This window comes from Trichosurus vulpecula, chromosome 5 (genome assembly GCF_011100635.1).
Source record: "Trichosurus vulpecula isolate mTriVul1 chromosome 5, mTriVul1.pri, whole genome shotgun sequence".
In the NCBI taxonomy this organism is placed as follows: domain Eukaryota; kingdom Metazoa; phylum Chordata; class Mammalia; order Diprotodontia; family Phalangeridae; genus Trichosurus; species Trichosurus vulpecula.
In genome coordinates, this window is record NC_050577.1 from 297,592,401 (window position 1) to 297,614,260 (window position 21,860).

The 21,860-nt window shown below is 49.6% G+C and overlaps 1 protein-coding gene across 1 annotated transcript in view; it reads right to left on the reverse strand.

Moving 5' to 3' along the window:
• The window catches only part of CBX7 (chromobox 7), a 28,979-nt gene extending 14,427 nt beyond the window's left edge, over nt 1–14,552 (reverse strand). Inside the window, exons 1-3 of the mRNA XM_036762131.1 lie at nt 14,240–14,552; nt 11,699–11,742; nt 2,523–2,588 (exon numbers count right to left, since the gene is read on the reverse strand). Of these exons, the coding sequence (XP_036618026.1) occupies nt 2,523–2,588; nt 11,699–11,742; nt 14,240–14,308 (179 nt within the window). The 5' untranslated portion in view covers nt 14,309–14,552. The remainder of the gene's footprint in view (nt 1–2,522; nt 2,589–11,698; nt 11,743–14,239) is intronic.
• Between the last annotated feature and the right edge of the window lie 7,308 nt (nt 14,553–21,860).

Sequence of the window (21,860 nt, forward strand, 5' to 3'; positions counted from 1 at the left end):
AATTGAGAAATAAAGGTGACATGAAACCAAAAGATACCAATTAAAATAATATAAAGTAATGTGAAAATGAGTTAGAAATGGAAATAAAAGACTCTGTTAAACTACAAGGCAATGGAACATCAGATTTGATTTATACCACATTTTCTGGACCATCTGCTGCAGATGAGGCCCCCTTGTGAACATCTGGGGACCGTCTGTCTGCCCTCCTGGCCTCTGAGTATGTGTGTGTGTGTGTGTGTGTGTGTGTGTGTGTGTGTGTGAGAACGTGTGTATGTGTGAATGAATGAATACATGTGTGTGTGTATGAGTGAATGAGTATATGTGTGTGTATGAGAACGTGTGTATGTATAAGTGAATGAGGGTATATATACGTGTATGTGAGCATGTGTAAGCGTATAAGTACGTCAGTATATGTGTGCACAAGTGCACACGCATATGTGTGTGTGTGTGTGTGTGTGTGTGTGTGTGTGTGTGTGGCCAGTCTCCATCCCGTTCCATCCTCCTTTCCTGGTCTCCGTACGGTGCCTATCCTAGCACGGTGCTGGGCAAATGTTTGTGAACGGAAGAGAATGATACTTTGTTCTCTTCAAGTGAAAGGCCAAGGTGAACATAGCTTAAAAAAAAAAAGGTCAATTGACAGGTTTGCCGGGAAGCCAAGGCACAGGGACAGGGGGTGTCTAGACCAAGGCAATCTAAGAGGTGGGAAAGTTCACCCTCAGTGGCATGACTGGAAGCTCCTGAGGGCAGACTGTCTCCTTGGGTCTCTGTAGCCCCAGGGACGGCAAAAGCTTCCCAATGCTTGTCCATAACCTTATTCAGGCTGGAGTCCTTCTACAAAGGGGGAGACGAGGGGGTACAAGCTTGGCCAAGGTCAGGGCCCTAACCAGGACTACAGATATAGACTCTTTCCCCTTTGCTCCTGTGTGTCCTGGCTACTTAGCCACAAGCAGGGTGAGGCCAAGGCCAAGGTCATAAAAGCGTCAGGGAAGCTGACTTCAGTAACATAGAACACCCTAATGTTCTGAGTTCCCCCATCAGAGATGGGCCACTGAGCCAGCTGGAGGGAATCCTCCCTTGCTGGAGGTCAGAGAGGGATTCCTACCCCTGAGATGGCCCCTGCCTACCTTGGCGTTATAGGCCTGGGACTTCAGCTCCCTGGGCTTCCTCAGTTTCCCCTTCTGGATGACAGAGTAGGACCAAGCCATAGGACTCTAGCTTTTGAACTGAGACCTTAGGGATGATCTATCTACCTCCCTCCTTTTGCAGAGAGGGAAACTGAGACCCAGAGAAGTCATGGGACTTGACCAGGTGGGAGTAAGAGAGTTTTCAGACTTGAACTGAGGTTCTATGACTCCAAATTCCACACAACAGCTTCTGCTCTGTGACTTCTCCCTGCTCGGACCTCAGCTCTAAGTCCTCTCCAGCTCTGACAACTTATACATCTGTGAGCTAGGAGGGACCTTAGAGGTCAAGTAGTCCAATCTCCCCATTTTACACACAAAAAGACCCAGGCCCAGGGAAGAAGCAGCCAGCCCAAGTCATGCATCCAGACTGAACTGGAGCCTGAGTTTCATTACTCTCAGACTGGTGCTTCTTGCCTTTAAAGATCACAATATTCTAGGAACTATTTACCACAACCATGACTTAAAAAAAAAAAACAACCAAAAACTTATTGTGTTTATATCACTTTCCTCTGCAGGAAAATTCAGGCACAGGGACCCTAGGGGTCTGGACCAATGCAGAATAATGGGTCAGGGATCTGGGAAACAGCACCCATAGGGATCATCTCTAGGTAGATGACTCTAAGCTGCTTGAGGGCAGGGATGTCCTCAGGTTCTGTCAGAACCTGAACTCGAGTCTCCTGACTCCCAAGCAAGTGCTCATTCCCCTACAGGGGGTTGGGAGTGGTAGTGGAATGATCTCTCACTGATATAAGAATATTCCTGCCTTAGTCTATACAGGTAAACTGAGGCAAATTTACAGGAAATAGGAAGGCAGAGTGCTCCCCAGGATAGGCACAAGTTGCTTGGGTCACTGGTTGGCCCTCAATCGGATACCCCTTGTTCTGCTGCTCATATTTTCATAGGCATGAGCTGTATGCCCAACAAGACTGAAGCACTCTCTTCTTTCCAAATCTGCTGAAATCATGACCTTTCTTTACAGTCCCACTTGGATGCCAACTCCTCCATGAAGCCTGCCTGGATTCCACCCTAACCCTCAGTTGTCCCTGACCTTTTCTGTCCCTCCGTTGCCCACGCCTGGGCCCATGTTGCATGGACTCCCCACAAAGGGCAGATCCCCTGCCATTTTTCACCTCAGTATCCCCAGGGCTTGGCACATAGTAGGTGCTTCATAAATGCTGGCAGAAATGATTCCTCTGTGGGCTTGATGAGAGCAGGAACCTTGCCTGGGGCCCCTCTGTACTCTCAGGCTGAGCATAAGGACAGAGGCTCAGGAAATGCTCGGGAACAGTGGCATGGGCCCCCTCCCCTACCAGCAGGGAAAACAAAGGGCCCACTTACTTCTCCTCATACGCCATGACAAGGCGGGGGTCCAGGATGTGCTCCTCTGGCTCCCACGTGCTGTACCTGGGGAAAGATATGAAAGGTGACCCTGGTCAGTGGCATCAAGAGGAGGCCACTCTGGGGAAGGGAACACCCTGGCCACGGTGGGCATGGCTCTGCTCTCCTGCCTTCCCTGCCCAGAGACACCTTCTTACCCCCCTGGGGCACCCCCTCCCTGCTCTTTCCTTCTCTCCTGCCTGAGCATGAGGTTTGACAATGGTTCATGCAGCAGCCTTCAAGGCTCCCTGGAAATCTGACTCCTCCGTGAAGCCTCCAGGCTGGGAGAGATCTCATAACACTCACAGCCCGCCTGTGCTACTTAGCATGGCCTATGTTTGTATCAAGATTGCTCATGGAGTGTGTCAAAGCCTTATGCTAGACTGGAAGGTTCCTGAGGGTTAATACTGGGTAGAGAATCCTGGGCAAGTCAGTTTGGTCCCTTTGGGTTTTAATGTCTTCACCCTTAAAAAAGAAGGGGTTAGTGTAAGTGATAATTAAGGTCCCTCCCAGCCCTTCCATCCCCTATTCTCAGGCCCCTCCCAGCCCTGCCATCCCCTGTTCTCAGGCCCCTCCCAGCCCTGCCATCCCCTGTTCTCAGGCCCCTCCCAGCCCTGCCATCCCCTGTTCTCAGGCCCCTCCCAGCCCTGCCATCCCCTGTTCTCAGGCCCCTCCCAGCCCTGCCATCCCCTGTTCTCAGGCCCCTCCTACCCCTGCCATCCCCTGTTCTCAGGCCCCTCCTACCCCTGCCATCCCCTGTTCTCAGGCCCCTCCCACCCCTGCCATCCCCTGTTCTCAGGCCCCTCCTACTTGGTCCCTCTCACACCTTTTCCACATTCTTTCCTGAATCACAGTTACAAGCCCACCCCCACCAGCAGGCTCCCTATCGGCCAAAAATAGCATTTCTCCCACTATTTCCTACCACAGGGAGCCTGGGGCCTCTCCCAGGTAAGTCATTCAACACCTGCTGGTTGAATGAACCTTCCTCTTGCATGAGGAAGTGGAGAAAGCTTTGGGTCTGGACTGGGAAGGACCCGGTTTGAAATGCAGTTGTGACAATTCCTAGCTTTGTGACTCGAGTTTCCTCTTCTGTAAGAGAGCTCATGATACATACACTCTGTGCCTCGGTGGGTGCTTTGTGACAGCCTATAACTTGCTGGACAGTGACAGCCCTGATCCTGAGGACAAATGAGGACCCCTTCTGGCCATCCCTGATCCAGGGATGGGCCTTGGGGCACAAGGAGACGCGGTCTTGGAGATGGACGATATGGGAATTGGTTTTGTTCGGCTGCACGTTTGTTTTCAGGAATTTTTGTAAAATTTCAAAAGTCAGAATTTTGATGTTAGTTTTGGGGGGGGTTGGTTTGTGTTTTTTAACCTTTAATCTTCTTTCTTATCTGGGCTGCCTCTCTAGGAGGGGCTGCGAAATGGAACTGATGAAAAACACGCAGTCAATAAGATTTTTTAAAGAGCTTTATAAACCTTCCTGAACTTTAGAAACACGAGCACCTGAGCACCTGTTCTTGTGGCTGTGATTCCAAGTCTGCAATGCACTCGACAAACGTTATCTGCAAGTCACTACAACCCTCAGAGGTAGGTACTCTAGGTATGTGCCCACTGTACAGATGCGCAAACTGAGGCTCAGAGAGTTAAGGTGATTTGTTCATGTTCCCACAGAAGGGAAGGGTCTGAGGCAGGATTTGAAGTCAGGTCGTCCTGGGTCCAGGTACATTATGCCCTGCCCCATACCACATTGCTCCTCAGAATCAAGCCAGGACAGAGGTAAAAAGGACCCCAGAGGCCATCTAGCCCAATTCTCTCAGTTCATAGATATGGAGATGCATGCCTAGGGAGGGAGGTGACTTCCTCAGCCTCTTTCCTCTTTTGTACAAGGCAATCTTAAAACATATTGGGGGCTGGGAAGATGCTATCTGGGAGAAGATGGGGGGGGGGGACACCTAGGATCCTGATCTGGACTGGCTTCCTGCAGAATGTCGGGCCAGGAAAGGCCTCAAAACAGGGGATGTCAGAGCGGGAAGGGAGCTTAGAATAGGGAGTGTCAGGATTGGGAGGAAGCTTTAGAACAGGACATGTCAGAGCTGGGAGGGGCCTTAGAACAGGGAATGTCAGAGCTGAGAGGGAGCTTAGAACAGGACATGTCAGAGCTGGGAGGGGCCTTAGAACAGGGAATGTCAGAGCTGAGAGGGAGCTTAGAACAGGGGATGTCAGAGCTGGGAGGGGCCTTAGAATAGGAGATGTCAAAGCTGGGGAGGGGGCGAAGTCCTCAGGGATTATCTAGTCATCCAGCCCTTTTGCAGAGGAGGAACATAGGCCCAGAGGGCCCATGAGTTGCCCAAAGGTTAACTCCGGCAGAAAATATTAACTTTTTCCAAGTTCTGCAGAGGAGGGGACGGGCTGAAACAAGCAGGATGAGTCAGCTGTGGAGGCCTGGATTCTCTCACCTCCCCCCCAGCCTTTCATCCATGCCCTTGGCCTCCCCCCCCCCGGGGGGGGTCTTTTCTTTGGTGGGGGTGAGGATCAAACGGGATCATATTTGTAAAGCACTTAGCACGGTGCCAGGCACATCCTATGTGCTTCATAACTTTGTGCTCCCTTTGGGGGATGTGGGGAATGGGCCAGGAAGGGGAGGAATTGGTGAGACTGGCCAGCAACTCAGCAAAACATTGACTGAGCTCTCTATGAGGAGGTGGTGGTGGTGGTGGGGCTGGTTATCCAGTGACTTGCAGGAGGGGGATGGGGAGGCCACTGGGAGTAGAGAAAAGACCACTGAGCACCCGACTGCAAGTGTGGACTCTGCCAGGGACTTCCTGGGTGACTGTGGGTGAGTTACTTTTTCTCCCTGGGCCTCAGTTCCTCCAGCTATAAAATAAGGAAGCTGGACGAGATAATCTCTAAGGCCTCTCAGCTTAGACATACCCTGTTCTAAGGCCCCCCCCCCCAACTTTAATATCTCATGTTCCAAAGCCTCTCCCAGGTCTGACATCCCATGTTCCAAAACTTCTCCCAGGTCTTCCATCCCATGTCCTAAAGCTTCTCCCAGGTCTGACATTCCATGTTCCAAAGCTTCTCCCAGGTCTGACATCCCAAGTCCAAAAGCTTCTCCCAGGTCTGACATCCCATGTCCAAAAGCTTCTCCCAGATCTGATATCCCATGTTCCAAAGCTTCTCCCAGGTCTTCCATCCCATATTCTAATGGCTCTCCCAGATCTGACATTACATGTTCCAAAGCTTCTCCCAGATCTGACATCCCCTGTTCCAAAGCTTCTCCCAGGTCTGACATCCCAAGTCCAAAAGCTTCTCCCAGATCTGATATCCCCTGTTCCAAAGCTTCTCCCAGGTCTTTCATCCCATATTCTAATGGCTCTCCCAGATCTGACATTACATGTTCCAAAGCTTCTCCCAGATCTGACATCCCCTGTTCCAAAGCTTCTCACAGGTCTGACATCCCATATCCAAAAGCTTCTCCCAGATCTGACATCCCATGTTCCAAAGCTTCTCCCAGATCTGATATCCCATGTTCCAAAGCTTCTCCCAGGTCTTCCATCCCATATTCTAATGGCTCTCCCAGATCTGACATCCCATGTTCCAAAGCTTCTTCCAGATCTGATATCCCATGTTCCAAAGCTTCTCCCAGGTCTGACATCTCATGTCCTAAAGCTTCTCCCAGATCTGACATCCCATGTTCCAAAGCCTCTCCTACCTGTGACATCCTATATTCTAATGGCTCTCCCAGATCTGATATCCCATGTTCTAATGGCTCTGCAGGTCAGAACCCCTCTGGAGCATGGTGGGCAGGGGGCAGCCTCCTGAACACAGACAAAGCATGAAATCCTATGGGGCATCACCTGGCGGTTTGACAGATCTGAGTAGGGAGATGGGACGGGGTGGGGGGAGGCTGCATCAGGCTCTGTGATGGAGGGCGTGGGAGAAGCTGAGCAGCCGGAAAACAGCAGGCCATGTGACCTGGGCTCCCTCCGGGCTCCTCCTTCTCCCCCTCCCCACCTCTGGAAGGAACTTGTAAACAAGCATGCTAGGGAGCTGACTCAGAGCCTAGCCTGGCACTCATGCCAGCTAACAGGAGGGGGGAGGAGGGCACACTCAGTGCAGCCTCAGCCCCTCCCCCATGGGGGGGGCGCTTGATGGGGACAGGACAGAGGCGCTGTCAGCACTCTTGGAGCGGGGGTGGGGTGGGGTGGGGGCATTGAGACCCATCCCTTTATGCTGCCGAGGGTGAAAGGGCAGAGACATTCACTAACTGATCTGGTCAGACCCGGGATAGCGGAGCCAGACTTCTGGCTAGCTTTCTACTGCGCCCACGTCCCCTTACAACGAGCTCAGCTCAGCAGGATGGGAGAGAGCCCTGCAGCCTACCCTTTGGAAGGGCCACCTCTGACCCTCCCTTACTATGTCATCCCCAGGGAAGCTCCTTTCCCCAATCTGGGCCTCAGTTTCCTCATCTGCAAAGTTAGTGGCTTAGCCTAGATACCTTCTAAGGTCTCTTCCAGCTCTAGACCCAACATCCTGCCATGAAGTCCAAACTTCTTATCCTGGCATTCAAGGCCCTGCACAAAATGACTCCCCCCCCCCCCACCCCGCCCCAGCTTTCTAGCTTCCCTTCACATGCTCCGGAGGGACCTTGGAGGTCATCTAGTCCAGCTTGTACCTCAAAGAAATGCCTGCTCTGCCTTCACTGATAAGTGGTCATCTAGCCGTTACTTGAAGATGGTCAGTAGCAGGGGGCCTTATGAGGTGCCCTATCCCACTTTGGGACAGTTCTCATTGTTGGAAACCTGGCTGGGAAATGGAGAACAGATTCAGGCCCATTATAATGAACCTAAATCTGCTTCCTGCAGCTTCCTCCCAGGGGTCCTAGATCTGCCCTGAGGGATCAAATGAGGCTCTCTCCTGAATGACTGTTCGTCAGTACTGGAAGATGGAGATCATGCCCCTCCCCATCCCCGGCCCTCCAAGTACCCCCTTCTTCAGGTGAAGAGTTTCGAGGACCTTCACCATCCTGGCAGAGGGTTAATTAATCCATGTTTCCATGTTTGTGCTCTGTCCCTCAACTCTTGCCTTCACTTTCCCACCTCAGGGACTTTGTCACTGAGGTGCCCTACACCTGGAGTGCCTTCTTATTTTTTTTAGCTATTTAATTAATTTATTGGTTAACTGATTATATCATTGACACTGGAGTGCCTTCTGTACCTTGTGGCCTGATCCTCCACTTGTTAAAATCATTCAAGGACAAGCCCAAGTGCTGCTTCTTCCATATTCAGAGGGATTGTGGGAGCCTAGATTTAGAGCTAGAAAGACCTCAGAGGCCACTGAATTCCAAGGAGACTGAGGAGGGGGGGAATTGACATCACACAGGTAGCAAGTCACAAGCCCAGCTCCGAGCCCAGGTCTACTAACTCTAAATGAAGGGTGCTTTCCACTGAGGGTCAGGACCTGCAGCCCAGGAGATCCTGCCTTCCTGCTCTCTGGCTGCTGGAAAAGTGCTGGGCATATACACAGACAGCTGGCCAGGGCTCGCTCAGGACAGGCTCCTGGGGCAGCCACATCTCAACGAGGAGAGGGGAATGCCCTCCAGCCTGGAATGTGGGATGGGGGCTCGCCCACCCTGGGGCCCCTCCAGAACCTCCACCCTTGATGCTGTCACCTCTCGAGAGAGTCCTTGTCCCCTTCTGGTCCTGAGGGCCAGGAAAGGTCCCCCCAATTCAGAATCACCAATCCAGGACAGGCACCTGTGGCTGCTGCCCTGCTGGACAGTTCTCTTCCAGGATTTCCAGGAAAAAGGACAGAGTTCGTCTAATGGCAGCTAGGGGCGCCACGATGCACAGAGTGCTCAGCCTGGCGTCTGGAAGTCCTAACTTCAACTTCTGCCTCAGACATGTACTAGCTGTGTGATCCTGGGCACTGAACTGCTTTCTGCCTCAGTTTCCTTAATTGTAAAATGGGAATCATAACCGCATCTACCTCCTGGGGTTGTCGTGAGGATCAATGAAAGAATATTTGTAAAGCGCTTAGCAAAGTACCTGGCACACAGTAAAGCCTTAGAAGTGCCTGTCCCCTTCCCTTTTCTCCTCGGAAATCTTTATCATGGATCCTGTTCATTTCCATCAGCAAAGGTATCAAACTTGCCTCTACCAAAACTCCCCAGCTGTGTCATTGGATGTCATTAGAAAATGTTTAACAAAATGGATAAAAATATAACAAAGCATAGGTAATGTTAGTTTGTGGTTTTCTAAGTGTATGTGCAGCTGGTTTTATTTGAGTTTGATACCACTCAGTACTTGTTAGTGCCCCCGGACCTAAGCACACAGTAAGTGCTTAATAAATGCTTAATCTCTCCTTCCCTGCTTCAGCAACACAATTTTCCTTACTGTAGGGGCTCCAGCTGTCTGGGAGCCAAGAAAAGACAAGATAAGACAAGCCTAGCAAAGATGGGCTTTGATAGAAAGCAATCCAATCCAACATACATTTATTAAGCACTTACTATGTTCTAGGTTGCTGGGGATACAGAAGCAATGGAAAAATAGTCCCCCCTTTCAGGGAGTTTACATTCTACTGGAGCTGATGGACTGGAAAGAAACACTGGACTCAGAGTCAAAAGACCTGAGTTTGAATCCCCATGCTGCTGCTCACTATCCGCATGAGCTTGGACAAGCAGCTTCTACCTCTCGGCCTCAGTCTCCTTCTCTGTAAGATGGGACAGGCTGTATTAGACTATCTCTAAGGTCCCTTCCAGCCCTACAGTGCATGCCCCTTTGGAAAGGTGATGGGATGTTAGATGGGGCCCCCAGATTGGGTTTTCCCGGCTTCTCTCACAAGGGAAGATTCATGAAAGTGGGGGGAGGGGTGGAGAGAAGGGGGGTCCTACCTGGAAATGACTGGCACAAACACAAAAATAAAACTTTTCAAAAAATCCCATGAGGTCAGGTGGGCTCCCTGAGGGCAGAGTCTGGCTTTTGTAACTCCAGTACTTGACAGAGACTGTTGTTTAGCGGTGTCCAACTCTTTGGAACCCCATTTCGGGCTTTCTTGGCAGAGATACTGGAATGGTTTGCCATTTCTTTCTCATCTTACAGATGAGGAAACTGAAGCAGACAAGGTAAAGTGACTTGCCCAGGGTCACCCAACTAGTAAGTGTCTGAGGCCACATTTGAATTCAGGAAGATGAGTCTTCCTGACTTCAGGTCTGGTGCTCTATTCCCCTACAGCACCACCTAGCTGCAAGCCTGGCACATAGTAGGTGATTAATAAATGCCTGCCTGGGTGTCCTCCTCTGGGCCCTCCTGGAAGCCCAGGCCACCCAGTCCCTGCCCTGGGCAAGGCGGGGCAGGTCCAAGGGAAGTTTCTGCTCTCTCTCCAAAGGAACTGTTTGGAATAACTGTTTCCTGTGTGCCAGCTCCTCCTCCAAGCTTTCTGGTCCCCGAGTCCTGTAGCCTGGGCAGCCCAGACCTCAAAGAGGACCAGGGCAAGCAAATGGAGAGGGGGTAGGGGAGAGAGGGAGGCACTGGGGGGAGGAGAGAAACCCATTTTCCTCACCCCGCCTCTAGCTGCTTGCTACCACTCCTTTCCCCTGGAAACTACTTTGTATAAACTTTGTGTTTACTTAGCTGTGGCCACACTGGAACTCTGGCCCTTCCCCAAGGAAGCGTTTATACCATGAAGTCATTTATCTTCGTAGGGATTAGACAGCTCCGGGCAGGAACAGGGAAACCCCCTGTCTTACACTGACTGTGAAGGATGTGTGACCTTGGACAAATCATTTTACTTGCCCAGTCTCATTTTCTTCCTCTGTAAAATGAGAGGCTTGGGCCGGATGCCTGAGTGTAGGGGCTGGACACGTAATCATGTGGCATAGGGAACTAACCCCCGGAAGCAGAACCTCCCTCTACCAATGCAGGCTGGTGCCTTCCTCTCAACTTACAGTCCTGGTGAATTGCCTGGGGGCGGCGAAAAGTTCAGTGACTTCTCCAGGGTCACACAGCCAGGATGGGTCACATGCGGAATTTGAACCCAGATCTTCCTGACCTATGCTAGCTCTCCAGAGCATGGTATACACTTAATAAACATTTACTAAATGAGATGCTGGGATGGGTTGAGTGGGAAGGGCTTGCCATCTCCTGGTTACAAGAATAGAAGGACTTTGCAGAGGTGGGGGTCGGGGGGCATATCCTGTCAGCTCCAGATAGTGTGTTGGATAGTTTTTGCAGAATTACCTTTTTTCCTTTCTCTTCTTATTTTTTACACAGGATTTGGCTCTTTATAGGGGAAAGTGGGAAATGGAAGAGAATTAACATTTATTAAGCAACTACTCTGTTCTAGGCACTTTACAAATAAGATCTTGCCCCAGGAGGGAGGTCCTACCATTATCCCCGTTTTATGGCTGAGGAAACTGAGGCAAACAGTGACTTTCCCAGGGACATGCAGCTACTAAGTGTCTGAGGCTGAATTTGAACATGGGTTTCCCAACTATCCACTGAACCACCTAGTTCTTTGGGGCAGGGATGTGGTGGGAAATAAAAAGGATGCACGAACTAAAGAAATCAATTTTAAAAACCCTTTAAAATTGCCTGTCAAAATCCTCTTTCTTCAAGAATGTTGTTGTCGGGAAGACCTGAGTTCAAATCCTGCTTTGGACGATTCCTAGCTGTAACCCTAGGCAGGCTGCCTAACTTCTGTTTTCCTCAATTTTCTTCCTCTGTAAGATGGGGGTGATGCCTCCCAGGGCTGTTGAAAGGATCAAATGAGCTAATATTTGTAAACCACTTTGTAAATTGTAAAGCGCTACGGGAGTGTTATTCCTGTTGTGAAGGGCCCAACCCCTCCAGGAAGCATTCTGGGATCTCTACTTGGATCCTGCTCATATCTGTGTGCCAGCCGGACTAGACCGGCAGCTCTCCGAGGGCAGGCCTACGTCTTCTTCCTCTTTGTACCCGTAGGGCTTTGCAGTGAGCCGGGTGATGCATATATAAGAGGCAGGGAGGGGAAGGGAAGAAGTGGGGGGTGGAGGGGAGTCCTTGGCGGCCAGGGCTCAGTCTGGGGCGGGGCTGGTATTGTTACTTCGACAGACAGACGGATGGACAGACAAACACACAAACAAGTCTTACTTTGGGGGCCATCCTTTCCACTTGACCAAGTATTCCACTTTACCCTGGGAAAAGAGAGAGAGAGAGAGAGAGAGAGACAGGAGCGGGGGGCAGAGAGAACACACGGTGAGCCCTAAATCGGAGCCACTCGTCCTTGGCCAAATGGGTCCAATGGGTGGGGCTGAGAGAGGGCTGGACCCAGGCTCCCGGATCAACAGTGCCCAGAGGGTCAGCACACCATCACTGGACCAGCCTGTAGAGGGCAGGGAGCTCCTCCAGCTCTGGCCTGAGCAGCCCAAGGACTCCCACACCCGCCCCCAGTGTTGCCCTGGGCCACCCTAAGCTTCCCCAGGCCAGGAAAGAGCCTTGGGATGAAAGTATCCATTCTCCAGCTCCTCCAAAACTATTTGTAAAAACTTTCATTTTTTTGAAGTTCTAACAGAAGACAACTCCTTCTTGGGCGATGTCCCCTCCCCTGATCCCATTAGCACCAAACTCGGCTCTTGGGGAAGTGATGGGTGGAGAAGCTGGGGGCTAGAACTTTAGGGGGCCCCACCTGTGGTCTGGGTCTCAATCCCCCATTCCTGTACAAGAGGCAGTGATGGAAAGAGCCGGGGCTTGGCCCCTGAAGGGCTCCATTCAGTAGCTGAGTCTAGGAATCACTTAACTCCTGGGGACGCCTCAGTTTTCTCATCTCTAAAATGTGACTATAGTCACGCTTGTAGATGGCCATGAGTTCTCTGTAAGGGAAGTGGTCTATTCACTGGAGCTGCAAGGGACCATCTAGTCCAATTCTCTCATTTCACAGATGGGGAAACTGAGGTCAAGTCCGAGCTCTCGGGCTAGGAGTAACCTCGGACGCCATTTAATCCAACCCCCTTCATTTCTACAGATGAGGAAACTGAGTCCCAAAGAGATTAAGTGATTTGCCCAAGGTCACCTAGGAAATAAATCGCTGAGCCAGGATTTGAACCCAGATCCAAATCTAGTTACTACACGGTGTGTGTATACATTAACAAAGATTTATGTTAATACATACAGAAAAGGAGTGACTGTAGCTTATAGTGGTGAGCCAGCCTCTGAGTCACAAGACCTGGCTTCCAGTTCCACCTTTATAGATTTCATGACCTTGGCAAGTCACTCGAAGCTCCAAGAGTCACCAGGTAACTTTGTAAGACTAAGTTACTGAGGAGTGGCCCGTGGCTCCTGTGAAGGGAACTGCTAGGCTGGGAGTTCCCCATGAAATTAAAGTCATAGAGCCCGAAAAGAGAGGTGTCCACGGCCACCTGGAGAGTTCCTGGCTCCAAGGGGGTGGAGAGGTAACAGAAATTCCAGTGGTCTCCTTAACAGCTAAATTACGATGATCCGCCTTCTTTAAGGTGGAGCTAGGGGACCTAGATGGAGTTCGACCGTTGGCTTGGTTTAACCTCTCGGGGCTCCTCCGCCAGACGGGGCTCTGTTAGCTCAGAATCTGATACGGACTCAATGAAGAGCCGAAGGTTTGCTGGCCTCTGTCTTCGTCCCCCTCGAATAATGAATGCTTGATGGCTAACTGCCTTGCTGTCTACTCTGGAGAACTGGGCACGGCTATCCCTCTCCCTAAAGCTCAGGAGGCAGGACCAGAGGGATGCTCTCAGCTTTGAGATCAGAATCGGCCCATTTCCCTGCCGGACCCCGGGAAGGAGAGGACAGAATGGCCAGGGTGGGGTGGGATGGGATGGAATGGCAGCTTGGAGACTTCTACACCGGCTCTGAAGGCTTAGCTCGGTCCAGGGCCCTGGGGCAGTCAAAGGGCAGGATACCAGAGCCCAGTTCCACCCCATCCCCAACCCCACCCCCCAGCCTGGGTCACAGCTCTGAATGGACCTGAAAGGCCCAACCCTCTTCACCCGGGGGCCGGGTCTCTCCGAGAGGGCGGAGTTTGGGGGCCGTCCCAGGACCTAGAAGAGCTCCAAAGTGTTGGCCCTGATGAGCTGAGATCCTCCAGGGAAGTCTGAACACGCGGTCTTGGGACATGCGGTCTTGGGACACGAGGGGGGTGGGGAAAGATGGGGAAGGGAGCAATGGGGGAGAGGAGGAAGTGGTGTCCCAGGAATCATGGCCAAGTTCACCTGCCGCAGACTCGGGGGGAAGGAGGCACGCAAGACTAGCGACTTTAATTTCCTCCCGCAAAGTTCCACCCCTCAACTTGAGTACTTGGGGCTTGCTCCGGGGCTGAGATTCTCAAAGCGCTCTATTGGCCACTCGGGATAACCGCTTTATCATCCTAGTTCTTCAAGGTGGGAAACTGAGGCGAGTGTCCAGCCGAGATCGCCGAGCCAGCCTTTGGGAAGCTCTCAAGATCACCGGCCAAAGGGAGTCCAGCCTCCCTCACCTGACTCCCAGTGCCCAGCTCCGCAAGAGACGTGAAGGCGCAGAAAGGAGACCCCAAACCCGCGGGGGAGAGAGTGCCTCCGCCCCCTGCCCGCCGCCCACTCTCCGCGCCTCGCCACTGGCGGCGGGCCCCGAGTAGCCATGCACAGAGGTGGGACGCGGAGGCCGCCGCCCCCTGGCCAGGCTCACCTTGCGCACGCGCTTCTTCCGGATACTCTCCACGGCGAACACCTGCTCCCCAATTGCAGACAGCTCCATGCGGGAGGGTGGCGGGGGCGGTCGGGCAGAGAACCCTGGGGTTCGAGAGGAGGCGGCCGCCGCCGCCGCTGCTGCTGCTGGCGCTGCTGCCACTCGAGGGTGCGCGGGGTCCCGGGCGGGTGCGCACACACGCACACAGACACGCACCCACACCACGCAGAGCCACAGCCACGGCCACGGTCACGGCCACACACCCCCTCGCGCTCACTCACGCCGCCGCCGCCGACGTTCCATTTTAGAACCTGCGCAACATTTTCCCCGGGACGCACGCGCGTCCGCGAGCCGCCCCGCCCCGCCCCCTTGCCCCAGGCCCCGCCCCCCGCGCCCAGTGACATCGGTTACCCCTTATCGGAACTGCCCTAGGCCAGGGCGGGGCGAGGAGGGGCGGGGCCTCGAGTCCTGCGGCCACTGGGGGCCCGAGATCTGGGAGCCCGCCCCAAGCCCCACAGACCTCCCTGCGGTGGCGGGGGTGGGGGGCGGGGAGGGAGAGGGGCTGCCCCCCTCCCCGCGTCTCCCCTAGACCGCCAGCTCCCGCCGGGAGCGGAGGCTGGAAGATGCGTCAAAGGCATCTCGGGGCCGGGCGCTACCGCGGGTCCTAGGCCAGGGCACCTGCCCTGCGAGGGTCCGGAGGCGGCTAGAACATAGAGTGTCCAACCTGGCTTGTCAACCCCAGCGCTAGCGGGCCTCCTGCCTGGAAGGGGGTCCAGCACTTTCTTCCTTCTGTGGTCTTCTGGGGTATATGGGCTTTATTATCATCTTACTCCCAGATTCTGTTTCCTCCCTCCCTCTCTCTCTCTCTCTCCCCCCCCCCCTCTCTACCCCCTCCCCCCTCTCTCTCTCCTCTCTCCTGTCTCCCCTCTCCCCTCTCCTGTCCTCTGTGTGTCTCTCTCTCTGTGTCTCCTCTCTCTGTCTCTCTTCTCTCTCTGTTTCTCTGTCTCCTTCTCTCTCTTTCTGTCTCTCCTCTCTCTCTGTCTCTCCTCTCTGTCTCTCTCCGCCTCTCTCCCTCTCCCTATGGGACGTCCATTTTGAAGTGTCCCAGGGACACCTCAAACTCAACACGTTTAAACCCGAGCTCATCAGCCTTGCTTCTCACTGTCACTCAGCTCCCCACCCCCACCCTCTTCCAGTCTCTTAGCTTTATCCTCACTCAGACCGCCTCACCATCCCGCCCGTTGCCGCATTTTCTTGCTCGGACCTCCACCCCATCCCTCCACGCAGTTCCTCCTCTCCTCTCACTCAGCTACTCGTCACCTCTCACCTTTCTTTATTATTATTGAAATACTCTTCCTCTTTAATCACTCCCCATTTCAATCTATTTCCTACACAGCTGCCAAAGGCATTTTACTTAACTGAAGAGGTATCATATCTATCCCCTTCTCAATGAACTCCTCTGGCTCCCTATTGCCTCAAGGACAAATGAGAGATTTCTTCTTTTTGGCCCTTCGCCCCCTGGTCCCGCGCTGCCTTTCCAGTTCCATTACACCCTTCCTGCGTTCTATGGTCCTTCCAAATTGTCCTCTCCGTTCTTCACATACCAACTGCCGTCTCCCTCCTCTGTGTCCCCCTGCACGCCTGGAATGCCTTCCCTCTATTCTGCCTCATAGAATCCAAGACATTCAGCTCAAGCATCAATTTCTACACGGAGCCTTCCCCCATCTCAGCAACTGCTAGTGACCTCCCTCCATGACTACCTGCACTCGCTCTATACGAACTTATACACGTGCGTGCCATGTCCTCTGGTAGAATGAGGGACCCCTTCATTTTGGGCTGGATCCCCCGCTGTCCCCGCGCTTGGCGCATAACAGGGAAACGCTTACTGATAGATTGGGTATTTTCTTTGAGAGCTTGCCTCCCTGTTCCCCAGACGAATTTTATTTTGTCTGATTCTAGAAAGTAGCCCCTTGGTAATTTGCTTGGGATGCCACGAAACTTGTAAATTAATTTAAGTAGAGTTGCCGTGTTTATTATCTCTCCAACTATTTCTCTTTCTTTATATCTGCAAAGGGGTATTTTTGTAGTTATATTGCTCAGCTTATCGTGGTAGATTGACTCTCAGATAGTTGATATGTTTTGTAGTTATTTTGAATATAATTCTTGCTGAGTTTTGCCCGATTCTGGACTCACATAGGTCAAGTCTGATCCTGGAAGCGAATTCTTCCGGGCCAGCTAGATTCCATGGTGTTGCTGCCTAGCAACAGGATCCCCTCCCTCTCTATTTTGGAGGCTGGGGTTAAAAACAGTGTTACAACTCCTCTCATCCTATACAACACCGTGTACTTCTGCTCTAGATCGGTATACTGCTCTGGGTTAGGAAGGAAACTAGGTGGTGCAGTGGTTGGAGCATTGATGACCTTCGTTCAAATCTGGCCTCAGACTCTTAACTAGCTATTTGACCCTAGGCACATTACTGCCTCAATTTCCTTAACTGTAAAGTGGAGATAATAGCACAGCAAAAAACAAAAACAAAAACAAACAAAAAAAAAAACCAAACCTGAAAACTAGAGAGCTGAATATCTACAAAAATATTCCAATATTCCAGGACAGAATATTAAAATATTGGCTGCTAAAGCTGGGAAGGAGAGACCTTTTTTATATTTTTGTAGATTTCCAGCTATTCAGTTTTTGGTTTTGTTGGCATGTGCTTAAGTATAGTAGCTTTAATAATTTCAGTTGTTTCCTCATCATCTGTAGTAAATTCCCCCTTTCCATTTTTTATTTTTGGTAATTTGGCTTCTTTCTCTGTTACCCCCCCCCATCTCTGTCCCTGTCTATCTGTGTGTTTGTTTCTCTTTTCCTCTCCTCCCTCCTCCTTCTTTCTCTCTCCCTCCTCTCAAGTTAGCTAACAGTTGGAATATTCTACTGATCTTTAAAAGTTCTCCCATTTCCCCCTTTTTCTCTTTGGCAGGGGTTGAGTCCGTAGGTGCGAATCATTACATATAATGTCAGATTTTTTTCAAACTTCATTGATTTTAATAACTTTTTTCTCTTCCTTTTAATCTTTGTTATAAGGAATGATGACCTGGGAGATAGAAGCATGAAATTTATCAATAGATTTATCAATAAAATGGTTTTTAAAATAGCTTTTACTTTTTTTTAACTCAATAGATTTTTAAAATTTTGTTCCTTTTTGATTTTGAAAATTTCTATTTTTCTGTTTATTTGCAAGTTTTAAATGTGTTGACTTTTAAAGGGTTTGTTACTTATATGTTCCATTCATTCACATCTTCTATCTCTCTTTTCTAATAAAAATGTCTAGAGAGAACATTTTCCAATGATGCCTCTGTCCATATCCCCAAGGTTTCAGTACATTGTCTCATTTTTTTTTGTTTTTTTTTTTTTGTCTCTTTGATTTCCTTTCTGACCTACTTATTCTTCAGTTCTTTCTTACTTATCTCTAGGTCAAAACTCTTTCTTCAAATTCCCCTTTTTGCTTATAATTTTTGTTGTGTTGTATTCTAAAAAGCATATTTTTAACATGTCTACTTTTCTGCATTTGATCATGAAGTACTTGTGCTGTAACACATTTTAAAGGTTCCATGAAAAGAAAAGTATATATATACACATATATATGTATATACTCTTTACAATATACATTCAGGCATTGCCAGAGAGCTACAATATCTGAATTTTCTAAAATTCTATTTGGGGCCCTTAACTTCCTTCTTGTTTATATTTCTGTTAGATTTACCTAGGTCTAAAAGGACACATTTTGTGTCCCCAATAATGATTGTCTTACTATGTATTTCTCCTTGTAGTTTGATTAACTTTTCCTTTAAGCACTTTAATGCTTTGCCAATAATTGAGTATAATTTAGTATTGATATCATTTCTTTAGTATCTATAATGCCTTTAACCATAACAATATTTTTTGTTTGTTTCTCTGCTATGCTTTTTCTGAGATAACTGATACCCTTGTTTCTTTTTGCCTTCAGCTGAGGCATCATAGATTCAATTCCAACCCCTCATTTTAACTCTTGGAAATCTTTTTAAAAGTATGTTATTTGTAAGCAACATATTGAGCTTTGCTTTCTGATCCAGTCTGCTACCCTTCTCCATTTTGTGGGTGAGTTCCTCCTACTCATATTAACAATTATGATGGCTGTGTTTGTCAATACTCCCTACCCCCATCACATCCTATTATAGTTTTTCCTCTCTTTGTACCCCCCTCCCCACTCTTTCTTTCTAAGGAAAAATGGTAGAAAAAGAAAAGAAAGGGAATGAAATAAATACTAGTAGTCCATACTTGGAAAAGTCTATTCCCATTCTTCTTTCCTTCCCCTCTTCACCCTGCACAGCCCCAGATCACCCCACACAGCCCTTAGTCCTATCTTTTCTTTATCTCTTTTTAATCCTCCTACATAATCAGTTCTTTATAGCTAAAGGCTGTTTTGCTTGTGACTATTTTGGTCACAGTGATCCTCCCCTCTGGGAAGCTTTCCTGGAGCCTGCCAGAAGAGTCTGGAGCCATATGTGTTGTCCCTGGAGCTGGGTCCCTTCTAGTGACACATTTGCCTTACCTCTTTCCAGTTGCATCCCTCAATACACACAATCAGAGGCTTCTCTTTGGTCCCCATGTGCCACCTCCCCCATCCCCCCATGACAAGGGACTGTGTCAAAAAAGGACAGGACACAGCAGGAAGAACTGCCCACTCAGTAGACTTCAGAGGGAGTGACAACTGTTCTTACTCTCTTCTTCCTTTCATCTGAATATATAGCTCAGGACTCAGATAATTCTCTCTTGGACTTCCCGTGGTGGGGGAGAGGGTCCTCCTCCCCCCTTCCCCAACAGCTGTGGCAGCTGCTTGTCCATGGCAGGGAGAGCATGTGCTCTCTGAGTGACTGACCTGAGTTTCTTTCCTCAATCCTGAAATGAACACTTAAAGCCTTGGCAGCTACTCCATGGACTCATGAGAGCTAGAGTCATTGGAAGGTCTAGGACCTAGATTCTAGGTGACTGAGAGCAGGAAGTACTTCCTCCTGCTACCATAATATATCCCTTAAGAAAAGATGGCCCCAGATAGATGAATGAGCCCAAGCCATGCCCTGGATGGCCAGAAGACAGAGACCTTGAGAAAGGTGCTCAGAGAAAGCAGAGTCAAGGAGGAGGATAAATGGTGCTTCAATAGTCCCACAAATAGTTTGTGTTTTTATATACCATCCTCTTGGGAGAGGATGCCAGGAGTCATTGGTTACAGTTCAATGTTTTAGGTCCAAGTCAGGCATTCTTTTCAGTTTTAGCATTCTTTTTGTGATGGAAGAAATAAATAGCTGTCCTATACCTGATCTCCTTCATACATTGAGTATCTTTCTAGAAGAGACCCTAGATGTAAACTATGCCTAAGCTTTAAATGGTATTCCCTGGGATTGCAGGGTGAGGACATAAAGGGCAGGAGATTAAAAAAAAATCTAATCCCTCTGTATACATGTCAAGTTCCTTCAGGACTGAACTTAGTCACTGTGAGCCCTGAGATGGGGTCTGTCTCCTAGTGGGAGAGAATGCTCCTGACCTCTTTACATGCCCCCAATATTTTAGTCTCATGATCTACTCAGTTCCTTCTTTACTTTATTGTGTTTCTCTACTTTCCCCCCATACTTTCCTTGCCAAGTTCAGGTAAATACGAGACCCCTGCTCCCCTCTTCCAAACACACACCTGCATAATCTTCTGTCATGTTCCAATTACAAAATTAGGTCTGTTCTTCCCTCCTTCACCCTAATTCCTTCCTTTCTCTCCTAAGAACAAAATGAAACAAAAACCCACACCAAGCCCTGAGTTTCTCCCTCTTTGCTTCTTCTCTGACCCTTGAAGGTGGTGGGATTTTGAAGGGACAATAGTCTTATCTCCTTCTATTAGGATGTAAGCACTTGATCGCCATTTAGCCTTTTCAGACTTGTATACTTTGCTGGGATCCTACCCGGCATCGGTATTTTCAACAGGAATGATTGGAAGTCAAAAAATTCATTTTTTTCCCCACGTAGGGTTATGTCCAACCTTGAGGGCTGTTAATTTCACCGTCTTATGATGATGCTGATAATGGGGGAGATAAATTTAAGGACGGTCAATAGATATAAACATTTCAATATAAAAAGAAAGGCAAAAATGAAGATGGTGTTATAGAGCTGTGAATTTGTGTGTGTGTGTGTGTGTATGTCTATATAGATAGTGGGGAAGGGACTAGCCAATGTAAGCCTAGTCTTTATGAGCATGCTCAATGTGCTCAGCTTGGTGCACCTCCCCTCCCCCAGGTGGATTTCAGAGAATGCACAAATATTCTGTGACCGTTTTTTATCTACTTAATTTTGAGGGGAGGAAAAGCTTCGAGAATGGCTTCTGAGCTGGACCCGAACACATAGAAACAACTCTAGTAACTCGACCTGGTTCTTTTTCCAACCCGGCTGGGTGAGTGAGGAGGCAACAGGTGCTATAAGCCTCAGGGTGATTGAAGGGTCTTCGGTGAAGGTGCATCAGAGATGGAAGGAGCTAGACCTTGGCTTCCTGTGCTCTGAAAGGATGGGAAAGTGCCACCAAGTCCATGCTAGAGTTTATAAGTGGCCGATTCCAGTGAGGAAAAAAAAGGGGGGAGGGAAGGGAACAAGGATTTATTAAGCACCTACTATGTGCCAGGCAGTGTGCTAAGTACTTTACCGTTATTATTTCCATTTTACAGATGAGGAAACTGAGGCACAGAGCTATTCAGTGACTTGTCCAGGATCACAAAATGTTTCAATAAAATTAAGATAATAAAAACAGTAGCAAAAACATCCTGTTTGCTTCCCTGTCCCTTTCTGAATTTGTTAAATTTTTGTTTTGTTAAATTCTGTTGCTACTTCTGTGTCAAAGCTGTTATTAATTTGCATGGTTGTATTACATAGTATATCGATGGCGACATCCTCCAGATGATCCTGTTTGCTAATGGCATTCTGCACATTCCAAAAAAACCTGGGAACTCGGCAGAGCCTCCTCATAAGTGAGATCTGTGATTCCCTCAAAGGCTTTGAGAGGCAATGCGGCCTATCGAATCAAGAGCTGGCCTTGGAGTCGGGTAGACTTGGATTCAAATCCTGCCCTGGACGTATGCTGGCTCTGAAATTTTGGGTTCTCGGTTCCCTCAGAGCTCTGCCATTCTCTGTCCTAAGGTCCCTCCCAGCACTGCCATTCTTTGTTCTAAGGCCCAGTCATCCTGATCTATATCTGGCCACTGGCCAGTGAGGAGAAAGTGAGGCTGGTGACTTTGCACAGCCCTCCCTCACTCAATTACAATTCATTTGAAAGTCACGTCATCATCTTCCTGATGTCATGGCTCTCTTTCACTCCCAATACTGACATTTCCCTCTATTTTTTTGAGGCAATCAGAGTTAAGTGACTTGCCTAAGGTCACCTAGCTAGTAAGTGTCTGAGGCAGGCTTTGAAATCAGGTCCTCCTGACTCCAGGCCCAATGCTCTATCGCTACCCAGTACACTTCATCACCTCGCTTCCCCCTGACATTCCCTCTTCTAAGGTTCCTCCCAGCCCTAGCTTCTATATTGTAGATACTCAGCTTGTTCAATGAACGA